This window comes from Trichomonas vaginalis, chromosome I, assembly GCF_026262505.1.
Source record: "Trichomonas vaginalis G3 chromosome I, whole genome shotgun sequence".
Taxonomy (NCBI): domain Eukaryota; phylum Parabasalia; order Trichomonadida; family Trichomonadidae; genus Trichomonas; species Trichomonas vaginalis.
Window position 1 is genome coordinate 18,416,569 of NC_067203.1, and position 12,063 is coordinate 18,428,631.

Consider the following 12,063-nt stretch of genomic DNA (forward strand, 5'->3'; position numbering starts at 1 on the left):
ACTTCGTCAAAAAAATCCCTGAAATCATATCTTACATACAAAATAAAAAAATAAAATGACACTTTTTCATTAGATAACTGTTATTTTTTGACGAAGTGAACATTGACACTTCGTCAAAAAAATCCCTGAAATCATATCTTACATACAAAATAAAAAAATAAAATGACACTTTTTCATTAGATAACTGTTATTTTTTGACGAAGTGAACATTGACACTTCGTCAAAAAAATCCCTGAAATCATATCTTTTATACAAAATAAAAAAATAAAACTAACTTTATTTTTTCTATCTTAAGGAAATTCATGACAAATTCATGAGGTGAAATGAGGGTAGAAAAGAGGTTAGATCTAACCTTCTACCCTAAATTATATTTTTGGGTCCTTTACACTCATTACGAAGAAGTCTTGACAAAACATTTACGAAGAAGTCTTGACAAAACATTTACGATGAAGTCTTGACAAAACATGTACGATGAAGTCTTGACAAAACATTTACGAAGAAGTCTTGACAAAACATTTACGTTCATGTTTGACAAAGCATGTACGATGAAGTCATGACAAATTCAAGAGGGTAGAAAACGTGTTAGATCTAACATGCTAACATAAACATTATTTTTCAATACTTTTTCAGCACTTTTCCGTAGTTATATATGAAAGACAATTCGAGATAAAAGTCATAGTACAATGGAATAATATGTTGCACACCATTTGTTGTGAACCAAACTTGAAAGTCAGAGAAACTGTTACTAGGTGGTTCGTAGAATTTAGAAGCAAAGTCATAAAAGTCCTTACCAATACATAGAAAACTATTGTTGCTTGAACTGAAACTTGCATGACACATAACATTTTGAGGGTCAAACACGTTTCTATAAACTGTCAAATCTGCTGGTGGAAGTATAAATTGAAATGGACCATCTGGTGGTAATGGTTCGTTTTGGTTTAGTAACCGAAGAAATTGTGCCCAAGAACGTTTGTCTACTTTCCAAAATAAAAACTCTGTATCTCTTGGAGGGTTAATTTCAATCTTTTGAAATGAAACGGTGGAGTTCATCTTGTCATATTCTAGTTTCAGATAGTATGTTCCATTTAGTAAAGAGTCGTATTTTTCTTGAAATTCCCAATAATATTTGTTCATTTGAGTTTGAAAGTCATTTAGAGTTTTCTCAAGACTTTCGTCTGAACGAACTGTAAAGATTCTCATTTCGTCAAATTTGTCTATTAGACCATCATGACCTTTATACTGCCCATGAAATATACTGCGAACATAAATGCGTTAGTTCTATTTGAAAACAAAACTCTTCTAAATCCTATTGCCTTTGCATCTGAAGGACTTTGAAGCCAACGAATTGGATAGTCAAACCTGTATGCTCGGGATGAAATTTCTTCATCTGAAATAGTCCTACCAGCATTTGTAAAGATATAGTCTAACGGTTTTGTATCTGCTACTTTTGTTCTTTGTTTTTCAACCTGAAGCATTTAATATATGTAAAAATATATTGTTTTAAAATGGTATGCCATTTCATATTTCTCATCTAACAAACAAGTTTCCCAACGGTCTTCTCCAACAAACTCAGCGTACATTTCAAATAAAATTTAAAAAATGTCACTTTTTTAAAAATAAATTTTTTATTTCATGCAATGTTTAACACATCGAAAGGCATGTCCATAAGACGTTCTTCTTCTAACCTCTCTAGTCTGTTTGGATAATTTGCACGTGCTGTTTCCAAATCCATTTCGTAGGTCAGACCAGCCAGTTTGTCATAGACTTTTATGGGTCTTCCCTTCCTATATTTAAACTTCTTCGAAACTCTCCAACCATATCTTTGTAACTCTGCTTTTATTCTAGCAGATTTTCTATCCATTCTATATGGGGCATTTTTATAAAAATAAAAAAATATTTTTTCTTTACTTTACATAACCGCCTGCTGCCATAAGTCTTTGACGCCAACCCATACCAGCTAATGAAGGTTGACTTGGTTTAGTTTCCAAACTAAACTTTGGTTTTGGTTTATCTTCAGTTTTGGTTTTTCTTCTTCTATCGGTTTTTCGTCACTTTTCGGTTTCTCTGACTTTACTTCACTTGCAGGAACAGTTGTGTCGTCAACATCTTCATAAATATCATATGCCATTTGTTTTTGTTTTCCTTTCAACTTTTTGTGTTTGTTGTAAAGTTTAGAATATTTCGACTCTAAGTCAATGAGATGTTCTATAATGAACTGTTGGTCAGTGAAGTAAACTTTTCCATCTGTTGTCTCTTTAGCTCCTTCAGACTTCAATATTTTATTTGTGAGAGTCTGTTTCTTTTTTGAGATACTTGCCGTTCCATTTTTATGAAAAGTGACTTTGTAGTTAGGGTTTGTATTTCCAGACCTGGCACTTTCTATTATTGAATTTTTCTCTTCATCTGTAAGTTCTTTGACAGGTTTTGACAATGGTTCTGAACTTTTTGTTTGTGGTGTCAAATCTACTGTTTCAACTTCTTCGGTCATTTCATCTCAGTAAAAAATTTTAGTTTGGTTTGTTTTCAACTGGTTGTTGTTGTTTTTTAAGTCGGTCTAAAACTTCCTGAGGTATAGGAAGAACTTGACAAACACGTTGTGTAACTGCTGGAAGTCGACAAATCCATCTTGAACCCATTTGTCTCAATGCTGTATTGTTCATTTCATCTCAATAAAAAACTTTACATTCCCCACGTTTGAGGCGGTTGAGGTTGGTTATTGTTTACCCATTGTTGTGCATGGTTATATCCTCTGTTAAAGAATCTTTCACCTTGGTCCATATAGTGTCCTGCTTGGTTATAGTAGTCATTTGCTTTGTTATAATAGTTTCCTGCTTGTCTTCCTACATTGTCCATCCATCCTTGAACTTTTCCTCTTGTTTCAGGATTTGGAATAAGATTTGTTGCATCTCGTGCTACATCCCAACCTTTCTGTACAGGAGTATATAAGAATTTCCGAAAAAGTGACACCCAAAAAGTGACACTTTCAATAGGGAGTAACACTTAAAAAGTGACAATTTAAAATTCACAATAAATAAAAATAATAAATTTTTTAGTCTATTAAATTATTCTTTTCTTTGAAATCCTCTAAAAATTCTTCGAAATGTTCTAAAATATAATCTGGAGAATTATAACAAAATTCATTAATTTCTAACATATACGTATCTAACAATTCATTTGGAATTTCAAACGATCTTAAATATGTAATTGAATTTTGTATCTTCTCATTTATTTGAGAAAGTTTTTCTTCAGCATTTTCCAATAAAAATCTTAATGGATTCAAATTGGCTTCTTGATTCTGAACAAAATTTAATACTTGGTATAAACGTGATTGAACTTCTCTTTTCAATTTTGTTTTATAATCTGTCAATCGAGGCTCGCGAAAAAAAAAAAAAAAAAAAAAAAAAAAAAAAAAAAAAGGAAGTGGGGCTTCCAGGCACTTCGTGCCTTCTAGCCCCTAAAAAACCTAGAGGAGAACTAAAAAATTATATAGTAAGAAATTAAAGTTTTTATTCGATAAGAACGACATCGCTATCGTTTTCTTCTTCCTCCTCCTCTTCTTCATAGTCAGTATCTGATGGCTCTTTGTCAGCCACATGACCAGCAACAAATATTGAGACAAATTGTTTCTTTGGTTTTGTTAGCAGGAACTTTTGATGGTCGTAGAACACGAATTCTACATTTTGAAAATGTTGTGCTGAGTATTCTGTGAAATGGGAAATTGGAATTGGTTCTCCCATGCCAAAACCAGCAATGGACGCGAACAAAACATCGTCTTCGACTCTTGCAGGTTTGTCAATTGCAACAGTAGTTATGATGTGAGGTTTTCCTTCACATCCTGCAAGAGATTGTACATGATAGATTGCTTTTTCTTCTCCCTCAGGAACTGAAAGTGTGAAATGGAATGAGAGTTCTCCATATTCATTTGCTTCTTCGTAATAGTTGTATGTTGTAGGATACACCAATTGAAATTTTCCTATTCTTGTTTCCCTCAGGTGTTGTCTATATTGCTTGGGAAAACATAAAATAAATTGCTCTATAGCTTGTGTTGCTATTAGATTGGTTGTAACTGGTAATTTTGAGGCGAAAAGGTCTACAAGAACACCGGGATTTTTTATGTCGTTTTCAATTGGTTTAACAGATTCTATGACTTTGTTAAACATTTCACTATAATCTGAGTTGTCTTCGACTCCCCAATTGTTAAGAAGTTTATACAACAATTTCAGTCTTTTCATGGCGTATTTTCTTTGAATGGATTCGGGTAGCGAGAGGTTACAGTCGTCGCTTTGTGTTTCGTTACTCGAATATTGTTCAAGAGAAATTAAATCTTGAAATTGTGCTCTTGTTAACATACTTGTAGAACTATGTGAAACTTGTTCTGGTGCTGGTTGTAAATCTGTTTCAGATGTTTCTGTTGTGTTTTGAGAAGAAGAAGAACTCAAATTGTTGGACAATTTGTCTTGAATTGTAGAACTATGTGAAACTTGTTCTGGTGCTGTTTGGACAACTGTATCTGTTGTGTTTTGAGAAGAAGAACTCAAATTGTTGGACAATTTGTTTGCAATTGTAGAACTATGTGAAACTTGTTCTGGTGCTGTTTGGACAACTGTATCTGTTGTGTTTTGAGAAGAAGAACTCAAATTGTTGGACAATTTGTTTGCAATTGTATGAGGAAGTTGCTTTGGTATTATAGGAGGTGTAAGGGTTTTGAGAATGGTGAGACATAAGTTGTAGGAACTTTAACTGCAGAGGTAGTCGACGAATTGTTTGCAATTGTATGAGGAAGTTGCTTTGGTATTATAGGAGGTTGTAAGGGTTTTGAGAATGGTGAGACATAAGTTGTAGGAACTTTAACTGCAGAGGTAGTCGACGAATTGTTTGCAATTGTATGAGGAAGTTGCTTTGGTATTATAGGAGGTGTAAGGGTTTTGAGAATGGTGAGACATAAGTTGTAGGAACTTTAACTGCAGAGGTAGTCGACGAATTGTTTGCGACACTTTTTCTTCCTTCCATTATGAAAAATAAACTGTTTTTTTCGGACTACTCATAGAAAAGTTTAAAATAAACGGTTTTTACCAACGGAGACCCCCTCTATTTTTTTATTTTATTTAATAGTTACCGTTGGCAAACCGTTCCATCTCAAATATTGAATGAACTATAAACGTTTTTTGTTTTCTATATATACTTTTTTGTCCAACGGTAAAACTTTTTACACAACGGTTTTTGAGAGTCGTCGCCGTTGACTTTTTTGTAGAGCACTCAAAATAGTATAACTTTGTCCGGACAAGTAAGGGTCTATCGTCGCTACAGGAAAAGTTACAGGCGTTCCAAGGAAGTATACTTTGAGAAGCCTTTTCCCTTATAGAATGAGATAGGACGGTTATTTTACAAAACTGACAACACTTTGACCGAGTAGTTTTTTGTGCTGAACAAAAAGTGTCATATAAACATCTGTCAAAAACCGCTTTTTAACTTCACTTAAAATGCCACGTAAGCTACGTAAGAATATACGTAAGAGGAAGGAGCATTGAAACATCCAATAGTAAAACTGACACCACAACAACAGTTGCAACAACAAATATGAATGACCCCACTATGTTGCAACAAATGTCAAGCAACCCTATGCTTTTAAACCGAGTTATTGGTGCACAGAGTGGAGGTTTAAGAGCGGCACTTTTAGCGAAAATGGCAGGCTATGGTGGAGCTGCAGACGGAACAGCTTATAACCCTCAAAGTCAAATGAATTTGAGTTCACTCAAAAATCAAATAACAGATGTCAAAAAGTCAAACATAGACATACAGAAACAAATAAGTGAAAACGAAAAGAAACTAGAATATGACAGACACACAAAGAAACTCAATGAGTTAAACGTAGAGAAAAAGAAGAAAGAAGAACAACTGAAAGAACTAAGTACAGAGGAATATGCGAAAAAAGTGTCAGAAAAAGCAGCAGAAGTAGCAAAAATGGAACAAGATGTTATAAATTTGAAAAACCATACTACTCAATATAAAGTACTGAAAGATGAAGAAATAAAACAAAAAGCCCTGAAGACATATATGGATAGCGATGAGTATAAAAAAGAAGTTGAAGCAAATGTAAAGGCAGAAAAACTTTTACAGTTGCAAAACCAAACCGTACAGTATGAAAACTTAGCACAAGAAAGTAAAAATAACGACGCAGCCATGCAAAAGGCAATGAAAAGCGCAGAATATATAAAAGCTAATAATGACTGGTTAGATGCCCAAGCCAACGCTAAAGCAGCCCAACTTATAGGGTCAATAAGGACAAAAATACAAGCGGATGAAGACAGTTCAAATGAAGCTTTAATGAATGCTGACTTTAAGAACGCCTTCGAAGCTCTTCATAGTAAGGTGAAACTAGTGAACGACTTCTCATCTGGAAAGAAACTGAAGTCTGAAGGTTTCGACAAGAGTTAAGAGAAGTAGCACAAAATATGACGAAAATAACAGATGCAGCAACGAGACAGGCAGTTCAAAGTGCCTATGACGCCGTTAGAGCAACTGTTGTGGAAAGTCAAGAAAAAGAGTTACAACAGACCAAAACAGACCTAGTAAATGCTTTCTTAAAAACGAAAAGTCAGGTAGGACATTATGCTGCAGATGGAACATATGTGCCAGCTGGTGGAACTTATATACCACCAAACCCTCCAAGAGAAGCACCTGCACCAGGACTACCTAAAACATTTACATCGTCACATGGACACAGACACAGGCATGCACCAAAACCAACACAACAACCAACAGTTCAAAACACGCACCACAACCAACAGTTCAAAACACTGCACACAACCAACAGTTCAAAACACTGCACCACAACCAACAGTTCAAAACACTGCACAACAACAACCACAAACAGAGCAAGGACATAAAAGAAGTAGAGAACAAGGAAACCAAGAATTCTTAAAAATGCTTAAAGAAGATGTGGTTCCCAGATACTGTTGACTTTAGTGACAGATATAAAGAAGCTATTAGAAAGTTCAAGGAAGGAAATACTGACCCGAACCTATTTAGCTTTATGGCTCAGCACCAAACGGATATAATCTCAAACCTGGAAAATACAAGCTCGCTAAGGGATATGATTTAATAGCATATCATCCAAATGACATGGATGAATTTACTCCGAGATATTTGATGTCAGAGCTAAATGACAATTCAACTTTCTTCATGAAACGCGTAAAAAATAGAGACGGAACGAAAGAACAAAAGCTTATGAATGCGGATGACTTAGATAGGGAAATTGTTAAAAACGGTCTCGGAATATATGAAATGCCAGCAGATGAGGTACAAGAAACTCCACAGGAAGAAAGTTCAGATACAACCAGACATGGAAGAAATAGTTCAGCAACAACAGCTAGAAGAGCCTGAAGGAAACGAACAAGTCCCTCCTTTGGAAACTAACTTCACAGAACTAGATGAAGATTTGGAACAGCCGAAAAATCTTGACCCTCAACAAGAGTATGCGGAGAATATGGAATATTTCCAAGAGTCTAAAAAAAATTCAGCTGACATAGTAGAAGAATATCGAAAAATGTTTGCCGACATACAAAAGACTCCAACACCAGATGAAAATATTCAGCATAGAATGGAAGTACTGAAAGAAAATGTACACAAATACAACAACCCTTTTTACTTACGAGCATTAACGTTCAATCTTTGGATGAACTCGGTGAAAATAAAAGGTTAAATTTCAAGAAAACATATAGAAATGAAACATTGTTTAAAGTTCATTCAGAACCTAACCAATATGGAAACAAACCTACTTTTGTTTCTGCAGACTATGGAACTACAATGAGATGGGGTCATAAAGCTAATCCGGATAGGTGGTTCATAAACTTACAACCACAATTCCAAGAAGTTGTAGACGCAATGGAAGTGAATGGTGAACCAGATATAGCTGGTATTTTCAGCGCGGCTTTAATGCCATTGAAAGATATGAAACATGCAGATATTTTGACCAGTATGAAATGAACATGGCTGATGGAAATATAACACCTGACGTTCTAGAACATTTATCTCAAAGAACTACACAGAACCATAGAGATGGTATATTTGGTGAAGAGTTTAGAAAGAAAGTTAGGGAAGAGAAGGAAGAGAACCTATTGTACATGACCTTGCAAACGAAAGTTTACAAAATGTCATAAAAACTTACTTTGCAGACAATGAACGAGAAGGGATGAATATTTAAGAAAACTCAAATGGACAGTACCAAATGAAATGTTAGTATTGAAAAACATGTTCCTTGACAAAATAAAACCAACTACAGAAATAAACGACGCAAGACTGAAAGATTGGGTAAAAGCTTTCCCATTCACAAAAGATATATTGGTAACATGGAAAGAAAACCAGAATGGCTACAAAAACATATATTTGGAAACGAGCATATTCCATATGGACAGCACTGTTTGAAGAGCTTGAACCGGAAACTCAGGAAAGAGTCATGCAAACAATACGCGAAGACTCAAATACAAACTATGACAAACTCTTTCTAGGATATAGGTTACCTGAGATGGGCGACCAGAGCCCAAAGGCAAAAAGGACATGGGAAATTTACAACATACTAGGTGAACATGAGGCAAAGATGCAACAACTTCAAGCAGAGGGCAATGAAGGAAAAAGAAGAGTTAAAAACTCAGTCAGGAAGAAAGTAAAGCTTGGTCCACGTGGGTTCTATTATGACATATAAATCCAACTATTCTATATTTTTACTCATATGAAATGTACGCCGCTCAGAATATAACGCCAACAGTTTTGGATGCTATGAATGGAAATGTTTCCGAATGGTATAACGAATGCGACAATGCCATTAGAAGGTCAGAAATAGTTCCTGGAACTTACGAATATACAACTGCTGTTTCTTATGGAAACGTAGGTGAGTTTGGAGAAGGTTCTTCAACAACAGTAGATATTGCTTGCGACAGGTTTCATATTATTTCTATTGACAACTCTTTCTTATACGTGGAACAAGACATTGAAATAAAACCTTCTGCCAAGTTGTCTGACAAGAAAGGTTGCAATGGAATTTTCTATGTCGGATACCAATATGCTCCAGAAGTTTTCATGGGATATAAGATATATTCTAACTCTGACTTAGTTCAAACAGTAACATGGGCAAACTATGAATGGTTCGCTTTGAGAAACTCAGTACAACCACAAGCTAGAGAACAAACAGACCAGTATGCAACTATTGAGAAAATAAGAAGACTTGACCCTAACGTTCCAGGAGTTTATGTTAACCTTTCTGGACAAACTGCAGCAGCAGTAACCAAAGTAAAACTGAAACTTAGAGTTCCTTTGTCATCTTTCCTCATCTTCAGGTTTTTAAGATACTTGCCAAACTGGGCAGGAAAAATTTCTATCGAACTTACTCCAAGCAAAAATAACTTAGTCATTGCACCAACACAAGACCCATTCACTCTTACAGACGTAGGGACAAATAAAACGTCATTCGCCGACTTTTGCAAAGACAAAGTTGACTTAGACTTTGGTTTCTCAAACCTCAACACTGAAGTAAACTATTATTTCAATGCTGCTGGAATGCTTGGGACCCAGTTAAGTTCACATGCGAAAAATTTGAATGCAAGAGAATAGAAAGCAGACTTGCAGTCTATATGTTGGACCCAGATATTTCAAATGCTTTAGCTGCCAAATATATTGCAGTTCCACTTATGTTCCCTATACACCAAATATCTGTCAAAGACTTTGCAGGTGAAGTTGGAAACCAAAGTGCTGACCCAGGTGCAAGAACAGATATTGCTTTAACAACTGCAATGAAACATGCAGATACTATGTTTGTACTGTTCAGACGAACTATAAATGACTATTCTTGTTTCTACAACCCTGGTATTAAATATCATATAAACATAGATGGCAAATATTATCCAAGAGAAGAATATTCTACAGTTGAGGATATGAGGTCATACAACTTGACATTAGATGCTATGAACTTTAACAACAACTTCACAACAACCATTAACCCTGAAATGCAAAGTTCTATTATGCCATATGTGAAAGTATGGACTCATACAGGAGGTCAAAAAACTCAATATACAAATGGAGACCGTTCAAACTTTTGGCTTGGCATTCCATTTGCTGACTCAGAAGACTTTATGGGTGGTATTTCAACTGTTGGTACAGTTCAAATACAATATACTGGTGACAGAGACGGTCCAGATGAATTGAAAGCAAAGAAGTTTACAAAACCAATAGCACTTTTCACGGAAGATGCTCTTTTGAAGATTCGTTCGATGAAACCTGCTGGGGCTCCTCAGATTGGCATAACGACAGCTTCCATCGAGCAGATTTTGGCAGCAGGTCAGTAAGTTGTTCTTGAACTGACTTCTCTCCGTCAAATATTGACAGTACGCCAGTTTTGATATAATATTGTATTATAAACTTACCTTTAGAAATATCGGTCAGTTTTGTTGTTATATTTTTGTCTGCTTCAAGAACTTTCACCATTCAGTTATACCAACTTTCTTTGCTTTATGAAAATATTTTGGTTCAGCAAAGACTGCTATTCTATAACATTTTCCATTGTTTGTGTAAAGAACTATTCTGTCAATGTATTTGTATTGTTTGTGTGTGTAAACTTTGTTTTGCTTCAATTCGAAGAGATACTCGAATACGTCCATCTTTTTATTCTAAGTAAAATGTCATTTCCGAAAAATAGAAGCGTAAGTGTTTCAAAAGGTTTAATGGCGGTGGCAGATGTGAAGTTAAATTCACCAACTCAAACAAACAGTCAAAGTGTTGTTGTCAATGTCAAAGAAAGAGATGTTGAAGTGGGGAAACCATACGAAGACGAAGATGGTATAACAATAGTTCCTGTAAAAGAACAACCAACATATCCTGAAGTTAGCAGAGACTTAAGTTCTGTTGCAGATATTCGAAACGACTACCAACAACTTAAAGACAAACTTAAAACTCAGGAGAAGATTTGTCAAGCTTTGGTATAATGTTAAACTTGGTCGAACACAACCCTGTAAAAGTGAACTCATATGTCATTGCACCTCATGAATTTTGAAAGAACTATTGAAACTTTTGACAGAGGCAGACGATATAAACATCAAAGAAATAGAACCCGACATTAGTTGCTGTGGTGTTTCATATAATGTCATTGACAAGATATACGTTATGAAAGGAGGTGAAACGTTGAACTTAAAATATAGTTTCCCAGACGTCATAAAAATATTTGACGACCACAACATTTCATTAAAATTTATTTGCTAAGTAAATGGCAGAAGACATATGGTTTATACTATTACGACTAAAAACCCTGAGTCATATAATTCTATAACAACAAACTTACAAAGTCCTCAAGGACGATATTGTAAACTAACCTTAAACACAATGACGACTAAAGCCTGTTTTGCTCTTTTGACACCAGAAGACTTTATTGTTGTGAATGGTAAAAAATACTCCTTTGAAGATACTTACTCAGATATACCACCAACAGGTTTTGTTGACTTATTTAATACTTTAAGGACGGATGTAACATGTGCTGCAACTAGAGCAGGTTTCATTATGTTTGGATGTCCGACTGAGTTTACTATAAACGATATGAGCTATAATACAAAACTTATATCTGGTTTTTACTACCAACAGTTTCCTATAACAGGAAAAGGTGTCATACAAGGAATGTCTGTTCCATTGACTTTAAGTACACCTATTTTATATATTGTTTCAAACTTAGGTTCAAAGTGTTATTCGAATGTCGACAGAAACTACTATGACCAAAAGATACTTATGCGTATAAACAATACTTTCTCTGCTGGTTTGCCTATTGTTCATTCGAATGCAGAATTTTCAACCTTAGTGAACTCAAACACTTTGGCAAGTATAACGTTGACATTAGTTGACGCAAACTTTGTTCCTGTAAAACTTTTATGTCCTATGTATTTGTCAATGACGGCAGAAAGTTTCGAATTGGAAGATGCAACTGGTGAAAGTATTGTATTACAAGAACAACTTCAACAACAAATAGCTCAAGAACAACAAATGCAACAAATGGAACAAATGCAACAACAAAGTCAAGAATAAAAAAAA

The 12,063-nt window shown here is 34.9% G+C and overlaps 3 protein-coding genes and 4 pseudogenes across 7 annotated transcripts, besides 2 other annotated features; 3 read left to right on the forward strand and 4 right to left on the reverse strand.

Annotated features, from left to right (window-relative positions):
• Positions 1–615: 615 nt before the first annotated feature.
• TVAGG3_1007320 lies at positions 616–1,265 on the reverse strand (annotated as a pseudogene). Its single transcript has one exon. A coding segment is annotated over exon 1 (650 nt).
• A 365-nt stretch (positions 1,266–1,630) lies between these two features.
• Positions 1,631–1,861, reverse strand: TVAGG3_1007330 (uncharacterized protein; the record flags this gene model as incomplete). The annotated part of the gene is made up of 1 exon (XM_051254445.1): positions 1,631–1,861. The coding sequence occupies one exon, from the start codon at positions 1,859–1,861 to the stop codon at positions 1,631–1,633; it is 231 nt and encodes a 76-aa protein (XP_051080019.1).
• Positions 1,862–2,507: 646 nt separating this feature from the next.
• Positions 2,508–2,660, reverse strand: TVAGG3_1007340 (uncharacterized protein; the record flags this gene model as incomplete). The annotated part of the gene is made up of 1 exon (XM_001293432.1): positions 2,508–2,660. One exon carries the CDS (start codon positions 2,658–2,660, stop codon positions 2,508–2,510), a length of 153 nt encoding a protein of 50 aa, XP_001293433.1.
• A 276-nt stretch (positions 2,661–2,936) lies between these two features.
• Positions 2,937–3,381: a mobile genetic element.
• Positions 3,382–3,506: 125 nt separating this feature from the next.
• Positions 3,507–4,349, reverse strand: TVAGG3_1007360 (attachment subunit-related family; the record flags this gene model as incomplete). The annotated part of the gene is made up of 1 exon (XM_051254446.1): positions 3,507–4,349. The coding sequence occupies one exon, from the start codon at positions 4,347–4,349 to the stop codon at positions 3,507–3,509; it is 843 nt and encodes a 280-aa protein (XP_051080020.1).
• An 89-nt stretch (positions 4,350–4,438) lies between these two features.
• Positions 4,439–12,063: part of a mobile genetic element that runs on past the window's edge.
• TVAGG3_1007380 lies at positions 8,734–10,337 on the forward strand (annotated as a pseudogene). Its single transcript has one exon. A coding segment is annotated over exon 1 (1,604 nt).
• TVAGG3_1007390 lies at positions 11,151–11,247 on the forward strand (annotated as a pseudogene). Its single transcript has one exon. A coding segment is annotated over exon 1 (97 nt).
• Positions 11,252–12,057, forward strand: TVAGG3_1007400 (annotated as a pseudogene). Its single transcript has one exon. A coding segment is annotated over exon 1 (806 nt).